The 19,079-nt window shown below is 40.9% G+C and overlaps 1 protein-coding gene across 1 annotated transcript; it reads right to left on the reverse strand.

Moving 5' to 3' along the window:
* Positions 1 to 1,332: 1,332 nt before the first annotated feature.
* On the reverse strand, positions 1,333 to 6,796 carry LOC308381388 (gasdermin-E-like; the record flags this gene model as incomplete). Its single annotated transcript, XM_080858949.1, has 11 exons — positions 6,578 to 6,796; positions 5,722 to 5,932; positions 5,165 to 5,360; positions 4,869 to 4,973; positions 4,350 to 4,416; positions 4,107 to 4,227; positions 3,339 to 3,608; positions 2,936 to 3,069; positions 2,155 to 2,428; positions 1,829 to 1,902; positions 1,333 to 1,566 (listed from the first exon to the last, which is right to left on the reverse strand). Exons 2-11 carry the CDS (start codon positions 5,930 to 5,932, stop codon positions 1,333 to 1,335), a joined length of 1,686 nt encoding a protein of 561 aa, XP_080715075.1. The 5' UTR covers positions 6,578 to 6,796.
* Positions 6,797 to 19,079: the final 12,283 nt, after the last annotated feature.

The raw sequence follows: 19,079 nt of genomic DNA on the forward strand, positions 1-19,079 counted from the left end.
TTGTTAATGACATTGGCTGTATGTTTGGGGTTATGTTCCTGCTGCAGAATACATTTGGTGCCAATCATACGCCTCCCTGATGGTATTGCATGATGGATTAGTATCTGCCTGTATTTCTCAGCATTGAGGACACCATTCATCCTGACCAAATCTTCAACTCCACTTGCAGAAATGCAGCCCCAAACTTTAAAGGAACCTCTACCATGCTTCACTGTTGCCTGCAGACTCTCATTATTGTACCTCTCTCCAGCCTCCAGCGAACAAACTGCCTTCTTCTACAGCCAAATATTTCTAATTTTGACTCATCAGTCCAGAGCACCTTCTGCCATGTTTCTGCACCCTAGTTTCTATGTTTACGTGCTTAGTTCAGTCACTTGGCCTTGTTTCCTTGTCGGGGTAGAGCTTTTTGGCTGCAACTCTTCCATGAAGACCACTTCTGGCCAGACTTCCCCGGACAGTAAATGTCTGTACCTGGGTACCACTGGTTTCTGCCAGTTCTGAGCTGATGCCACTGCTTGAAATCTTCCGATTTCGAAGGTAAACAAGCTTGATGTGTTTTTCATCAGCTGCATTAAGTTTCCTTGGCTGAACACTGCGTCTACGATCCTCAACGTCTTCTTCAAAACAGCTGGAACTGCACATTTTGAAACCCCTGTCTACTTTGAAATCTTTGTCTGGGAGAGACCCTGCTGATGCAGTATAACTACGTTGTGTCTTGTTGCTGTGCTCAGTCTTACCATGTAAATGGATAAAAAATAAACATTTATTGTTTACATTTTTCAAAGCATTCTTAGTTCATAGCATTTTTTCACACCTGCCTAAAACTTTTGCACAGTACTGTATATAATATCTATCTGTCTTATATTTTTTCTGTAAATATAAAAGACTACATTTAAAAACCTGAAGCTGATGTAAAGCTAATACCTGTTCAGACATCCATGCTGTTCATAGATACAATGTAAAAACATGCAAACAGACTTGGAAAGGCAAATCTGAAGTCAAGAATCATAAGCATATTGTAAACATTAAATACTGTTTGCATAGTGCACGCATTAAATACTGTTTGCATAGTGTAAACATTAAATACTGTTTGCATAGTGCACGCATTAAATACTGTTTGCATAGTGTAAACATTAAGATATTGGCAATTTTGGCATATATTATAAAACCCACAGCTCTGGTGTATTCAGCAAGGATGCATATTTTTGTGTAAACATTTCGTTATATTTCACTTATAAATGTAATTTTTATCAATCCTTGAGGAGGATAACGATGAAACAACTCTTAGTGGTCTGATATGTACTCATTTTCCAGGCACATACACACAAGTTTCTACTCGTACACAGAGGTCAGACGAGCTAGGCCTTGGACAGCAATGCACATGATTAGTGGCTGGAACCCAGCTGCCTCATTTGACTCCAGCAGCAGCAGCTTGTCTGCCTGTCTGACCAGCTGAAGACCAGCGGAGTGGAGGAGTGACTCCACCCTGTGGAACGCCTCCTCACACTGCAGGGGGTGTGGCACGCCGTCCAGTGGGAAGGGCTGGGACTTCATCAGATGATCCATCTGAGAGAAGAGAGAGGGGTCTCAATGCATGTTTCTGAGGCACACAAACCCTTCTCTTATCAGATGTATATCTGTGTTATAACAGGACTGATCTACACTGGTGGCAAGTGAAGAGCAGACATACTGTAGACTCTCCGCTGTTTGTGTCATATGTTAATACAAGGCAGATATTAGAAATTACTTATGTACTTTAACCCTCAGCCTCTGTGAGTGTATAGAAGTACTGACTAGCAATGCACAGATGTGTGTGAATGGAACTCACTAGTTGGCTGAGAGAGGGCAGCAAACCAGAGGACAAGCAAGACTTTATCCGGTCCAAGCAGTCACTGTTCAACTCTAAGGAGATACATACACATATTTAAGTTTTAAGAGTTCCTTGCATGATAGTGGCATTACAGATGACTACATGGATCATCCATGATAAATCATAATATTGGTGTGAAAAGTAATTTCATGCTATGAAAATAAGCCTGTGGGAATACAGGATGAAACACCTACACCACAGCTGAGGCACATGAAAAGTGCATTAAAGCATTCATTATAATTCAAATATTTGGTTGATCAACAGTTGTGGTCATATGATCTCACCCAGTAAAGCGCTGACCAGCAGGTGCAGAGCTCGGCCTATGAGCCGCCCATCAGCCTTCTGCTCACAGGCTACTGATGACCCATTGGCCGAGGCAGAACCGGATCCAGTCTCATTGGTTGGAGGAACTGCATGTTGGCCATTGGGACTTGACAGTCCTTGATGAGTTGTGTCCTGATTGGCTAATACAGACTCTAGCAGATTCAAGATGGCCTGGACCCTCTGGTCCTTGCAATTAGTTAAGTTTGCAACTTCCCCTGAACACCAGTCATCTAACTGATTAGGACAGGGAGAGGGACAGGGAGAGAGATAGAGAGAGAACGAGAGAGAAGAGAAAGAGAGAGAGAAGAGAAAGAGAGAGGAGAGAGAGAAGAGAGATAGAGAGAGAGAGAGGGAGATGTATGTTTACAGCATGGGTTCAGTGCAGTATATGTGCAGAGCATGCCTGTTTGTTTGTTTATGCATTTATTTGAAAAGGGACAGTGTACATTGATAAACATTTTCCCCCCAAAATGTAAATGCACCAGAATTAGCTAGTTAGCTGGTTTTCATCCGTTGTCCCTTGGCAGGGCATGAGAGAGATACGGAAATAAAAGAAAGAAATAATAATTAAAAATTATATAATTAAAAGAAATGTATATGATATAAAAATATAAGCAACAGTTTGACAAAACAGTGCAGTTAAGATAACAAATTGTAAAAACCAGACAGACAAGGTGTTAGACATAAAAAGAAGTTACGTTGTGAGTAATAGCCTGATTAGAATTGGGAACTGCTGCTCACCCATTCCTCCAGTAAGTTGAGAAAGTCTGTGTCCAGGAGAGAAGAACCGATCAGAGAGAGGAGTGAGGAGCGAGGAACAGCATCCAAATTAGACAACGCGCCCAGGTGTTCTTTTAAATCTGTTAGCTGTACAACTGAGAGCAGACACATCCACACGTATGCATACATATACACACACACACACACACACACACACACACACACACACACACACACACACACACACACACACACACACACACACACACACAGTAAAATTAAACACACACCCACATAATTTACGTCTCACATCCAAATATATCTATAACCTTATGTTGACATGCACACAACAATTAGGATTAAACAAAAAAATTATAAGAAACACACACACACAGTAAAAGTCATGCCATACAGACACACATACACAAACATGTTTTCTGTGTGGTGAGAAAATCTCCCGCTGGCATTCCTGGGTTTGTCTCCTCCAAGTGGCCATCGACCTCACTCTGTGAAGCACCGCTGTCATCCTCGACCCTCCCAACATGGCCATCGACCTCACTCTGTGAAGCACCGCTGTCATCCTCGACCCTCCCAACATGGCCATCGACCTCACTCTGTGAAGCACTGCTGTCATCCTCGACCCTCACAACATCCCTATCAAATCCGCCCTGAACATCAGCCTGCAAGCAAAGCTCTAAGGACCAGAAGTGAAGAAATAATTGCAAACATGTTCACACAGATACAGTGGGGAAAATAAGTATTTGAACCCCTACCGATTTCGCAAGTTTGGCCACTTGCAAAGAAATGTGTGATCTAGAATTGTATTGGTAGGTTTATTTTAACAGTGAGAAACAGAATATCAACAAATCAATCAATACATCAAATGCAAATAAAGTCATAAATGTTATAAAATGCATTTTTCTGGATTTTTTTGTTGATATTCTGTTTCTCACTGTTAATATACACCTACCATTACAATTATAGATCACACATTTCTTTGCAAGTGGCCAAACTTGTGAATTCGCCAGGGGTTCAAATACTTATTTTCCCCACTGTATGTTAGTTTTGCTCAAATGTTTGCTAACATATCAGTACTGGGCACTCTCTCTCTCACACACACACAAACACACACACACACACACACACACACACACACACACACACACACACACACACAAACACACACACATACCATATTGGCCGTTCCTCTTTATTCTGAGCTCAATAACACTGTAGGCCAGGACTGTGTTGGCAGGGATCTCCATGGAAACATCACTGTCCATTTGGAGAGTGGAATTCTCATTCACGTTCACCTTCAATCCCCAGACGCGCACACGCACACACACACGCACACAATATGTTGTCATAAGTCCATAACGTGTATTTTTCATAAGTGCATAAACACTTTCATATATAATTTTCTATAAGCACATACCTGCAGACGGACAGTCTTCAGTAAAGACAACATGGCGCCACAGCTGCCAGCTCCAAGCCCATGGTACCTTAAGGAGCAGATATTTAAGATATTTCTTCAATCTTTCATTTTTTCTGTGTGTAAATGTAAATGTAAATGCAATCAAAACAGTATAGTGAGACCAGTACAGCAAGGTGTTCTTGGAGCAACATGCATGCGCCCAGCTCCTGGTATAAATTTGAGTTTTAAGCGCATCATGAATTTAAATTTGATACCGGACCATGACCCTAGGAATTCAGAGCAACCACATATAATTACAGAAAATGTTGATTTTATGTAGATGTATACATTAGGCCATTATTGGTATGTGTTCATCTTTAACTGTTATGTGCAAGAGGCCAATGCTGATGTGTGTGTGCTCCCATTCATGTATTACTGTACATGTGTATAAAGGCACCTACAAACATATGGATGTGAATTCTATGTGTGTGTGAGTGTGTATGAACATGCGTGTGCTTAGGAGGTCACATTGCTGTGTACCTGACAGAGCAAGATTTGGAGGTTAAGATGCGCTGCTTCAGGACAGTCATCACCTTCCTCTTCCATAATGACTGCTGCACTAGGGGATGCTCCAGGTCCACCAACCTACAGAGATAACACATCACACCCACACTGCAGTATGACCTATCATGTCTGGAAACACCAGAGGACTTTTTTGTAGTGTTCTGCAAAAACAGAAATATGTGTGTACGTTTGTGTATGTGTGTGTTTGTGTGTGTGCGTGTGTGTGTGTGAGAGAGAGAGAGAGAGAGCGAGAATGCTTACAGATTGCTGACCTGTCTTTGGAGTCCTTCATTAGTCTGTGTATGTCCACCGCCTCTTTGTGGAGTCTGCCCAGTGAGGAGTGAAGCTTTGAAGACCCCTGCCCCTCTGCTTTAAGGCTGAGTCGTCCCACTTCAGTGCTCATAGTCCCACCCAGGGTCTCATTATAGGTGCCCTCATAGGTGCCCAAGAAGTCAGACTTTACCAGCACTGAGAAGACACACAAATAAGTACTGCAAAACATAGGGGTCAAAATTATAGAGGCACTTATTATCCTGAATGAGAAAGAGAGAAAGAGAGAAAGACAGAGAGAGGGAGAAAGAAATAGAGAGATAATGTGTTGTAGATTTGTGACTGATGCTGCCATTCTAATTTTAACAATCACATGGAAGTCTACTGTTCAAAACAACAGACTCAAATTTGAATGATGAGACGTTACTGCCTGATGGACTGTCAGTGGGGATGGATGGGAAGCTAGGCATGTCTGAGTCTTGCATCCTTCCATACTGGAGGGAAAGAGGGCCTTACAAGCCAAACAGGAGTGTGTGCATACACCCAAGGGTCTGTATACCTGGCCGAAGAGTTTTTCTCCCTTGTATGATCTGTGTGAGGGTGAAGTCAGTGGGTCTGTATTTGGGTCTTTGCCATGGCCATCTATTCTGGCTTTTCAAAACCACACCAAGTGGCTTCAGCTTGTCCGAGTCTATGAGGCGTGAGACCGCAAGCAGAGAGCCGTCAGGGTCTGTCTCACTGACCAGATGACGCGTTACCTTGGCAAACATCTTTTAAAAAAACAAGAATGGTCAAAACAAACAATTATGATCACATCTGTACGGCTCCAACACAGGAACACACTTTGCCCCCCTTGCAGATATACACAAGATTGTCATGATTAAATTGTCGGATCAAATTAGTTTTCACACATGGTCGGCTAGCTTACACTTAAGTAACCAAAGCACCGACACACATAAAGAATTATAGTCTTACTAAGATATAAGACCTAAGAAAGAACAGAGCTATGGGTTAAAATTACAGTTCTTATGTTAGACCCCTCTGAGTAATGACACACACTCAGAATGAAAGTAAACGGAAAGAGGCACAAAAAAGGGGTCCGCACTGACAGGGATCCCCACGGCCAAAACTTAGTTTTGTAGGCTACTTCTTTACTTTGATGTAATATGTAACTAAGATGTTCATATAGCCTGACACACAAAATAATGTTAAACATGTTTTAGGGTAGTCTTAATATATAACGTTGATGTACAGAAATGTAGCATGATGTGAAAACTCAGTGTCAAAGAATTAACTAAAAATCAGAAGCATGAGAAAAATAGGCAGACACTAATTTATTGTCGGGGCTGTTTGTAATTATAACACAGTAATTATACAGCAAAAACGATGTAAAATGTAAAAGTTGACTACAATACCTGTGTGACTGGAAAGAAAGAGTCGCCTTTTTGTACAGAGAGGGCGAACACGCCAGACAGATTTCTGCGTCACAGATCGGCACGTTCCGTTATAGACCCAGATGGGATGACTCGCATGGCAAAAAAGCGAAACTCATACGTGAGATGAGACCAGTGTTTTTTTTAAAACGATGAAGACGATAGTTTTCGTCTAAGAGGCGTTTCGCAAAACATTTAAACGCAAAATCAACAGGCCGTTAGCCATGAACCAAGACACACTTTCTTATTTGACCGGCGTGTCCATGTAGGCTAAAGTTTGTGTTCGAACTTTTCGGGTGATGTAAATCCAGTTTTTCCAAACCCTCTTCATTAAAAGCTAAATGCAAAGTCTGACCCAGCTCCTGTACTTGTGTTGAAGTTATATACCGCCTACACGAGTTCGGTGTTGACCCGCCTTCGAAGTAATAGGAATCATATGAGTGGACTTCTGCATCATCGCAAGCATGACCAGGCTAGTCCTTTTACTGGCCAATAATCAACACTGATGTGGTCCATTAGTTTGGAATGTCAGTACTGTGGTCTATATGAGGAATATAAACTATAAACGGATTTCCGAGTAACTCTATGTAGCTCTCACACACACAGAGGCGGATGAATAACGCCTACTGCAATAGCCTAGATCAAGCTGACATTGGTGCACCATGGCACAGCAAAATGCTGAAAATGGTCAAATCTACGCTGCGTGAATGTTCAGTATGTGTATAAAGACAAACACCAAATGAATCTCATATCCACAGAATACAATCGCACAGCCGTAGAGAGAGGCGCTCTCGGAGTCGCGTCTCAAGAATCCTGCGTTCATTGGCTCTGGGCCTCGTTTCCCGATAACGATGTATCTTAACGGCCTACGTGGATTTTCGCGACATCGTACACTAAGTAGCACTTTGTATTTACGTGCGTTTCCCAACCATCAACTTAAAGTCAGGTGCACGAGCGCAACGTGCACGAGTTCTTAAGTAGCTCTTAGGAGCTGTTTACGTCAGGTTAACCTGTTTACGTTAATTGCTGTGAAATTAGCTAGCCTATGCGTGCATCGAACGTGCAATGTGCACTAAATTCGGGGCGGGGATAGTAACACCATCTCCAGCAGAGAAGCCTATTTAAACTGTGTTCCCATTGTAAGGACATTTATTACGATCTGTCTGAGAGTGGGCTGTCAAAGCTAGCATCATCAAAGTCATACAGTACAGTAGGCTACATACATTCAATAAAATTAACCTACATTTGAGTCCAACTGCATGACCATTCTTGCCCTACACTTACCCTTACAATAAAGAAGTGATCCTATTTCAACCATAACTTCATTTTAAATAATGTCTTTCTTTATGACATTTAGTTTATAGTTTAGACAGCAACGTTGACATCTACAGTATATTCAACTGCATCCACTACATAATCTCAAACTTTATTTGTTGGTAACTCTCCAAAAAGGCTACCATTAACACATTTCTTAATGAAAAGGAAACATGCATCACAATAATACTTCAGTGTAACCTGTACCTATGTGGAGTGCAAATATGTCTTGCCATTACACTACCCAACAGCCCTACGTCTGCTAACACTACAGAATGCATAATTCCTACGGGCAATGCACTAGTTTTGTATAGCCTAATCTTTATTTTCAAATACTCAATATTCTTTATTTCTATTTTGATGGGAATAGGCAGGTGAAACAATGACATTCTCATGATGTGCTATACACAGAAACATCGTTTGGATTTCTTCTACATATTATACAACCATCTAGCTAGAAGCTACCATATAAGCCAATGGAGTGGTGGCATAAGCGCTAAATGTGCCATCAAACTACTGTTTGAAAGCTTCAGTCAAGACCTAAATACTCTGCATTGGTCGCGTAGCACATTTCCGATCAAACCGAGTCATTATAAACATATAAAAAGTTGTGTAGATAGCTTTATTCATGTAAAACATTCCTCGCTTCAAGTAGCCATGTTTTTTTTTTTTTAATTCCCGTTTCTTCCGAACGACGGTCGAACGACGCCCCTGGTGGATTACATCGCTAAGTGTGAAGTTACTACTGGTCCTGACCACACGTAGAATTCCTCTCAATGAAAGATACACTTAAGCTAAGTGTGGCGTTGGGAAACCCGTCTGCAACGTAGGAATCCTCTTACGAGCGATTTCAAGTGCTTTTTAGGCTAAGTGCGCGTTCGGGAAACGAGGCCCTGATCCGTTACAATTCATAGTTTTCACGTGACGTAAGAATGCCAGCTGGCGGGCATTGTCGTTTGTTTTCTTTAAGATGATTTATTAAAGAATTGTAGAAGAGAGGAGGATGGCATAAGTGTCTTTTTGTATGACTTCTGTTATGTTTCTAGACCCCGACAGCCATGACACACACTCCCCTCAGGACACGCAGGAGTGTCCGGAGGGGTCCAGGGCTGCAGATGGCCCAGATTTTGAGTGACCCAGTAGGCCTGTGTGGCCTTTCAACAACTTCTGACAGGTAACAGCCTCGGAGTCTGCAGCGCTGGTACTCCCCCTTTTCTTTAAGTTAAATACAATAATCTCAGATAGGTACTCATGTTAATCAAGAAATATATATTAATAATATATATATATATTAAATAAACCTAAAAAACGGTTTTTAATAAAATAAGGAAATAAAGACCAGACTTCTCCCTTTTATCTTTTTTTTTTTTTACAGCTGAGGCTTGCAGCACTCCTCGATCCACATGAAGATGCAGGCCTCTCTCTGCTCTCTCTCACCTCTCAATTTCAATTACATTTAATTCAAATGGCTTTATTGGCATGGATGTACGATACAGTACACTGTTGCCAAAAGCACTTAAACAATAACAACAACAATAATAACAATAGTTATACACATATGAACTTATATGAACAGTACCATTGCTAGAGGAGTAAAAGCAGGATATCTGAGTTTACTAAACAGCAGCATTTCTGGATGACATGATAATGAAGCATAGTCCCTTATTTTGAACTTGGCTTCCGGGGGGGTACGGCCTGACTGTTTTTGTTTGTTTATTTTGTGGGCACTGTGTTGGGGTTTATAGCCCCTTGTAATAAATATTTTTATAAGAAAACCACAATCTCCTGTGCAGTGTTTTTCCCCTCAACTTCACCCAATCCAGTCGCCACATCCCAAAAACAACGTGGGGTGACCGTCCGGTCCTTCACAAACACACTACACCATATCAAACTACAGACACACTATACCACATCAAACTATCAACACACTACACTACTGTGTGCCATTAAAAACCTGACCAAGCTCTAAATTATTATTATAATTATTATTATTATTATTATTATACCTAATTTTGTATATACGAGCATCTCATTCTAAGTTGCAGTCTCAACACAAGATAATAAATTGTGTCTTTTTGTAGAATTATGAGTGTTCTCTCTAAGCATTTCCAAACTATACTTTTGGACTGGGTAACATTTATTCTGATCCTATAATAATATTCTCCTGAAAAGAAAGTATGCCCATAAAGCAATTGTTACCCTAAAGCTACAGCTTGACTAGAGAGTGTATGAAGTTACAAACCATGTTTGTTTCTTGTCACAAAGACTGGTTCTCTTTGGCATCAATCACAGCAGGCTCCACGGGTCTGGCTTGGCTCTCACCAAAGACTGACACAGACATGCTTTGGATAAGACCTCAGCAGGGGCGCAGATAGCACTGGGGACGGGGGGGACGTGTCCCCCCCAGATTCATAGTGACCCTGATCCGTCCCCACCACACTCCTACGTAAGGCGACAATCATCAGTTAATAACTCTGAACAACTGATTAGGCAATGTTAGCGTCCCCCCCAGTTCAAAAATCCCATCTGCACCGCTGGACCTCAGGTTTCCTGAAGGATTATAATATCCATGTTTTTATATTATTCTTAAATTCCAGGGCTGTAGTTTTAAATGCAAAGCTGGAAGATTTAATGCCCTGAATATGCCATAGTGTAACCGTTAAAGATTTAATTCGTATGGAAGGATTTAACAAACCATTTTTTAACAAGATTCATCATCTTAACAATGAACAAAACCTAAAATGAGTTTCTTTTTTATTTGTTAATGTTATAATACTATTAACATTGCTTGTCCCTTTTTTGTTAATCAGTTATCCTGAATTACTCACACTAGTCCATCAGATGTGTGCATATGACGCCAAACAGGTCTGATCTCCTCCAGTTTGCTTTTGCTGGGTCTGTTTGTTTCACTCAGCCCTGCAGCATAGCTGGGTTGCCTTTGCTGCTCCAGCTTGTGGGGTGCCTGCATGAGGCCTGTTGCCATCTTGCCAAGAAAGAGTGGACTGACAAGTATGCATTTGTGCTGCTGGTGGGGAGCAAAACACCAATGTGTTTAATTTGCATCGAGACGGTTGCCCTTGTCAAAAGTGTTACACTATAAAACAAAGCATTCACACTTTGAACAAAATTACCCCCCGAACTCTGAGGGAAGGGCCAGAAACCATCTGCAATAATCATACCAAGCAACATGCAGTGTTATAGATCAGCCACATAACAAGAGCGTGCATACCTCAACATACTGTGAGTCTGCCTTTTCAACCATGAATATGGTGAAAAACAAATACAGGAGCACACCTACTAATGAACACTTACCTCAGTGCCTCTGCCTAGCCTTCACACCTTTTATGCCCAGGTTTAAAGCACAAAAAGGTGTCAACTTTCACACATCACCTTTTGTGCATAATTCGAAGGTTTTTGTTGGAGTTATGTTTTTGGATTTTAAGCATCAGTTCTGTACCCATAGACTGAATGGAAATTTGGCGAGTGGACCTTTTGGGTTTCTAATTGAGTACCCCTGCACTACACCATCACTCAATGTTTTCTAACACAACATACGTATAGCCTTGAAGCATCTTTAGGATTGGGACACTCATCCACGCCAAAGTAAATTGATTTTTCCGGCATTGACACTTATTATTACTACACGGAAAAGATCCCTACAGATCCTGTGCCTTTCTACAGTCAGTCACAATTATTGAGGACACATGACACAGGTCTGTCTCTGTGGGGATTCTTTCCATGTTGTCAGACACTTATTAGAATACTATGAGCCTGTTCAGGCCGAAAACAAGCAGTTTACTTTGACGCAGCTTTCCCCATGGGATTACATTGTATGGTAGATTTGAGGTTGCTGATTATTGTGTTCTGACTCAAGATTGAACATTATTTCCCCACTGCACTTTTGCAGAATTCGGTTCATAATCAATGACAAAAACGGCAAAATGTTTCTGACTTCCTAAACTTTATAACACAACTACATCTCGTATTTGCCCCATACATGAAGGAAAGCGTGTCGAGCAAGCGAGCTACGGTAAGCAACTTTACTAACATCCTAACCCAGCTAGCTAACGATAACAACTTAGCTCTGCCCTCACTTTAATTTTTATGCAGCGTTGGTGGGAGTTAAACCCCATGCATTGGCACTACAGCTAAAATATCAACTGATAATTCTAACATACCCACTAATATGTAGAATCGGCGGCATACCTGGCAAAAGGAGTTTGAGACATCATAACTTCGAGCCAATGTTGATCTTCCAGCAGTTTCTCAAGGTCCACTAGCAAACTTTGAGGACGTCCCGTTTGCTGCGATAAAGGTAAGCACGATGCCACGAGAGCTAGCATAACTAAGCATAGCATAAATAAACATTATGTGTTTTAATACAAAATATCTACTTACAGACAAATAATGTTAAAGGTTCAAACGCAAGTGAACGTCTTCTTCATTCTATTCCACCATGGCTATATCCACGCGCTTCAGTTTAGTGCTTATTTATTTATTCAATGCCATTTGCAGTGTTCGTGTAGTGCGTTTATCTATATGAAGACATTACGATGCCTCGTAGAATCATGACTTTAAGTGTGAAATGTAATTGTAAAAAAATGAAATGTAAATACTCTCGTATTTATTATTATTATTATAATTATTGAAATCTGAAGCTGTCTGTAGAATCACCAACGATTTTTCACAAATTTAGACCTTAAGAACCTGCCCCTGATAATATTAATCAGCCACACTCATTTAACTCACTGACAGCTGTCTTAAGTTCTTAAACCTTCGACAGATATGGAGTAAATGAGACTAGAGAGTATGAGGAGAATGCATGTCCATCCTCAACTATTCATACATAACAAAACAGTGTCTCCAGTAAAAGGTGTGTGTCTGTGTGTGTCCGCGCTATGTGATGTGTAAACCCCTGTGCATGTGTGTTTTGTCAGTCCATATCCTTCAGCAAGCTCAAGAGGAACACCCTCTACTGACGTCTTAGCCCTGAGAAAGAGGCTCCTGCAGCAACAGCCTCCTCCCTCCAAACCCCACAATCTCTTCTACTGCCCAGGCCCCAAACAGAGGAGGCCAGGTGCCACCAGTGAAAGGACACAGACCCTGCACTTCACTCATTCATTGCATTTCTAACGTCTTTGTGTTGTTAGGTTGCCGATTTATCGGATCCCGGAAAAGTAAAATACTGTTTTTCTAAGTGTCATAATCAACTTTTTCTTAGGATTTTTTAGGGTTAGGGTATAAGGCTAAAAACTAGGTCTCGGTACCCCTACCAATGCCTGGAAGTACGTTACACTTCCTTAACCCCCTGTGTATGACGCGGATATGGCACTTTCCGAGATCCGAACAATCCGGAACCGTGTTGTTAACGTTTGTCTGGAGAGCACCCATCTCACATCCAGCTGGGAAAGAATTAGAGGGGAGCTATCATCCAAACCGATTCACACAATAGCTCCTTTAGTCAAGACACCCTCCATCATGTGATTCAGAAGAAGAACTTTCTCCTGTCTAATGCCACGTCTCTACATGTGAGCGTACTGGTTTGCTTGAACGTGTGAGTGCGTGTGTCTTTGTGATGTAGACTTGTATGTGTTGGACTCTCATTTGTCTTACTGAGGCCTCAGTTGAACCCTGAGGCTCTATTATGTGTGGCTGTACAGTCCCATACATAACGTCTTTGTTTTGATGGTGTGGTGATGTTTTTTTTTTTTTTTTTTTTTAAGTGATGACGTTCATTGTAATTATTTATTGGATCATTGAGCTGTGTTGGTGACTTAAACAGCTAGGTGAGCCAGTCCCGTCTCTGGAGTTGATGTGTTGGTCAGCCTAGATGCAGTCTCTTCCAGTTTAGTTTGGCTCTCAGAAGCAGTCAGTTCAGCCGTAGCCTCATTGAGCCGAGTCTGATGAGATGTTGCACAGGCTAAAAAAAGAGAAGGCGAAGAAAAAAACACTTTCCAAGTACGTCTACTTAGTGAACACTCAATGTTACAGTAAATGAATGTATCTTTATGTGTTCAGACTTTCAGTTTCACTTACCTGAGACATTGATGTTCTCTTCAAACGACTTATCGTCACAATGCCAAATTTTAGCACTTTTCCACATTTTCTGATAAAGTAATAGAGAGATTAAATCATTTCAGATTCAAATTGTAATGAATAAAGAAATATCTAAGCTGCATACTCACAGATGATGTTACACCAATGTGTTCTTCACTCAGTAGCCGCTCTGATCATTAGCATTAGTACACATAATGTCTTAAAATACAATAACATCTCGTATAGAAACTGAACTCCACCTTGAAGGAGAACTTGAATTTCGGCATCCTAAAGAAACAGTACCCTACGGTCTCTTCCTCCTGTGGCATCTCCAGTGGGCCAGCAGATACAGGAGCCTTGGTGACATCAGCCAGCGTCTCACTGAGCTCTGTGAAAAAAAAGGGAATGATTTATCCTCCTCATCCAAACTGGTTCATTTATAGAAGGCAAAAACATGAAAATAGTTGATTCTAGTTGGAGTGTTGCTTTAAATATCACCATGAACTTACTAGTGATTGCAACAGGAGAGGCCTGGCTTACAAGAAGACTCTGTGATCCTCTCTTTGGTTTCTGAAGAACACATAGTAGTACATAGAATGGTAACTTAAAGATATACCCTACAACTGGGGACAGTACATCTTGTAGTGAATAGACAGTATGGCTGTATGACAGTAAAAAACTCCATGAGATAAATAATACGCATGATACTACACCTTCGATTTGATTGTTGGCATCTTGAGCCAAACTGGAAACATTTTGTTTCTGGTCTTTTCCTTTCCTTGGTCTTGTCCAACTGTAGGTTGAATTGGAGGGAGAAGTGTAGAAGCTGGTACGCTGGTTTGGCTACAAGTCTTTGTTATCTCTTTTGTTAGACTTTCTACCAGTGATGATTCGAAAGATTGATCTTGTGATTCAAGGGCAAAACAGAGCACATCCTCAGACCCAAACTGTTGAGTAAGTTCTTTGTAAACGTTACTGTAAATCTGGTGAAAATTCACATCCTTAGGATAGGTTTCATTGCCTGACATGCCAAAAGCTGTATCGAGCTCATACAGAATCTTCCAAATCAAGTCTCTGGACATATCCAGCACATTATCTGGAAGTCCATCCTGGTGGGTGCCAATGTCCTGGTGTAAGCTATTGACTTTCTTCAGGAGTCGGATGACCAGCATGGAGACCAAAGACGCATAGTCCTTCTTGTTGGACTCTAACAGACGTAGGTGACGTACTTCACACTGACCATTTTGCATCAAATCTGTATGTTTGTCAAAAGTACGAGGGGGCAGATTGTTTGAGCTAGTGGTGGATGATCTAGTTTTGGTGTCCTGTGCCTGTTTGTGAAGTTTCTGATCCTCCTTAACTAATTCATTCAAGTCAGAATAAACATTTTCCTTTAACTCTGTGGAGAGTGCCACCATGACTTCCTTGGTCATCACTTGTGTGAAAACATTCATTGTACTTCCGATCACCTCAGGTGATGAGTTTGAGGTCTCTAGATTATTCTGTAAAATCTCTTGATTCTCAGAAGATGCTGAGGGGAACAAACATGACAGGAGTAGTCGCTTCACAGCCTCCTCTATATAACTGTAAACTAACCCTGATGGACTTTCATTCTTTCCCTCAGCTCTAGATGTTAATTTGCAAAGAATAGAATCTGAAAGACTCTTTCCAACTGGCACAGACATGGTCTGGAGACCATGATAATCTTTGAGTGTTTTATGTACTCGATCTGCAATATCACAGGAATATTGACCTATTTGTGTTTCAGTGATCAAGTTCTCCAGTCTTCCAGTGATGGGCACAAGTTTTTCCCCTTCTAAGATGGTGTCTAACACACTACCGATGATATCATTTGCACATCCAGATGACAGTGAAGCAGCATCCATGTCAACAAAAGTATGCGTCAGAAGAGGGGAAATCCTTTTGATAAACACTTCAGGGAGAACAGAAGTACCAGGGAGTTTGGTATGGTCATCTATTTCTGAGTGAAATGATACTGAGGAGTGTGACAATGGCAATCCAGGGCTTTGTGACCTGTCTGTTTCTGTTTCAATGTCAATCCCTTGTACTTCATTCAACAAAGCACTAAGGATCTTATCAATCAGCTCTACTTGCTCTAGATTTCCTTCCATCTTGAGATCGGGAAGTTCACTCTGCATGGACACAATTACTTGGCTAGTGACATTGATCGCAGAAGCCACTGTCATTTCGTTTGTACTGTCAGAGTGACAAGATTTGCAAAACAATTTCCCCACCATGTTCTGAATTGCATTGAACATTCCTTGAGATGTTGTCCGGTAGATCCTTTTCATTGGAACAACAGTTCCTAGGGCTTGGGTTTTCTCCAAAAGATCTTTTATCCCTTCAATAACACATCCAACAACATCATATGATGTTGAATGAACCTCTTGGCCGGAGACTTTGTCCTTAATGGATTCAATAATATCACCAACTAGATCAACTGCAAGAGACTCTGACAGGGGACCAGATGGAAAGAAATCATAAACCCTACAGAGGTCTGTTTGACTTTCTGCTTTGGCGTTTGATTCCTCGTCATCTTCAGCAAATTCCTCAATTGTGGATTCATTCTCAAGAGTTTTGAGCAAAACCTCACTCACTTGCTTTGATACCGTTTGTTGAAATTCAGTGTTGGTAAACTGGTTGAGCAAGGGGATGGATTGTGATATTCCTGAGGCTTTAGCGTCCTCAGCCATCATGGGTGCTGTAGTTGGACCAGAGTCAGAGTCCTTAATGGTGCATGAGGCTGTCAAATCCTCATTCTTTTCGGAGATGGAAGAATATCCCTCTGGTAAGGGAGGCACAACTTGATCCAAACCACTGACTATTCTGACCGATTCTCGAATAATCTCATTAACTTCCTTTTTGGCTGCTGCCAAAAGCATTTCATTTGTTATCCCCTGAGATCCTTGGCGTAGAGATGATCCTTCAGGTCTCTTGGCCTCTGAGGTGCTGACCCTAGTATTCCAAGGCATAAAGACCACATGTATAACTCACAACACATAGTTACACAGAACTTGTTACACATAGTTCACTTAAATTAAAACATGACGATGAATCCCATGCTATTTCACAACAGGGATGTTATTTGGGCATAATTTACAGTGGGGAAGTGCTACTTTAGGTTATCATCTGATGACGGGAGTAATAAACAGTAAAATCTTGTGTTTTATGAAAATGAAATGATAAACAAGTCATTCCAGTGATTACTGTACATACCAAAATGTGTGTTGCCCTGATCCACATGAGTATGCGACAGGACCACCCAGAATTTTACTGAGGACTGGGATCAGGTAATAATGAGCAGTCTGGACTACTTTCTTCACTATGATAGCACAAAGATGGCCAACTTCTTCTTTGGTCCTCTGAGTAAACGAAATCAGACAATACGGCATTTCATCAGAGAGGAATAATAAAGATTAGAGAATTTCAATTTAAATCAACCCTCCATATATAATCAAACAGTAATATACGAAAGATTTTATGTGGCCGAAATCAAACTCACAGGCACACATAGAGCCTCATTGACAATTCTCCAATGCCTGCAAAAGAGAAAATAATTTTAGAACATTTGAACTTTACTATCCGGTAGGAAACACTGATTTTTTTTTAAAAAACATGTCTCTTACTCTTCTGTCATGTTCTCCACAAGGTGGCGTATCATGGGGGAGAGGTTCATATCATCCAGATCTGAAAAAGCACATTATTATTTTTAAGATGTGTGGTAGGGCATGTTGACAATTTGAGCAGTGGGTCTTTGGGCACAGAGGAACTTGTATTGACTGTTAGATATTAAACGTTCTTTTATGTACTAAAACTCGTTTTGACTACTTTTATTGACATACTTTTTTGTGTCTGAATTTGGCATAAACTTACCTGCATCAAACCTTTTGGTCGTCGTTGTAGAACTACATTCAGCTCTTGATTCCTCAAAAGATACTTTCTTTGACTAAGAGAAAAGGCATAGTTAGTTGTAATCATCAGTTAATTCTCAGCAGTCAGTACTTCAGGATTTTGGAATAAAATGCAAGTCATATCTTATTCAGTCAATGTACTGCTCTCTGTCTGCTTGTTTTTCCAACATCTATCTATAAATCCATAAATAGCCAAACATTTCACTCCCTATCTTTCTATCCGTCTTTCTCTCCTTACTGACACTCCGCACCCTAACAACCACCATGACCCCCCCTAGCAATGCCCAGCAACCAGCCTAGCAACCACTTTAATTATCATAGCAACTACCTCAACTAACCTAGCAACACCACTGCCATCATGACAACTTAGCAACCACCATAGCAAAAACCACGACTACCATACCAACACCCTAACAACCACCTTGACTACCAGTGCAGCACCCAGGCAACTACCATAGTAACCACAACTATTATAGCGACACCCTTCAGTGACCATAGCAACCACCTTAAGTAGGCTACTATACTAGAGACACCCAGGCAACATTGACCTAAACATCCTGTCATTGTGTTGCTATGACGACTGGTTGTCATGACAACTAAAAATGTAAGCTGTCTTGACAACATGCCTGAATGCTTAACTGCTATACAGCCAAGACATCATGACAATTAGCAAGTTCTGCTGTCATGGCAACTAGGCGTATTAGACATGTCTGATCTTATGACAGTTATTATAAGACATTTGAATTCCATATTTTCATACATATATTTTCTTGAATATAGTTTGCTGAAAGCGTTGTCGAACAACTACCATAGTTAATAATTATAATTTTGAACACTCTCTACACAACCACCAAGGTATCTATAACAGTGGACCTAAGGAGAGAGCAACATTTTGTCTCATTTTTACCATTTTTAGGCCAAAAGCAGTAAAAAAAAAAAAACGTATGAAACTAGAAAATGCATTTCCTGAAGGAAATACCAGTGCATGAAATGCAAAGGTTAAGAAAGGAAGAAGAAAAGAAAGAAGAGTGAAAGAAGGAAAGAAGAGTGTAAGAAGGAAAGAAGAGTGAAGAAAGGAAAGAAAAGTGGAAGAAGGAAAGAAGAGTGGATGAAGGAAAAAAGAAAGGCAAGAAGAGTGGAAGAAGGAAAGACAAAAGGAAAGAAGAGTGAAGAAAGGAGAGAAGAGTGGAAGAGGGAAAGAA

The sequence above is a fragment of the Sprattus sprattus genome, assembly GCF_963457725.1.
Source record: "Sprattus sprattus genome assembly, chromosome: 20".
In the NCBI taxonomy this organism is placed as follows: Eukaryota; Metazoa; Chordata; class Actinopteri; order Clupeiformes; family Clupeidae; genus Sprattus; species Sprattus sprattus.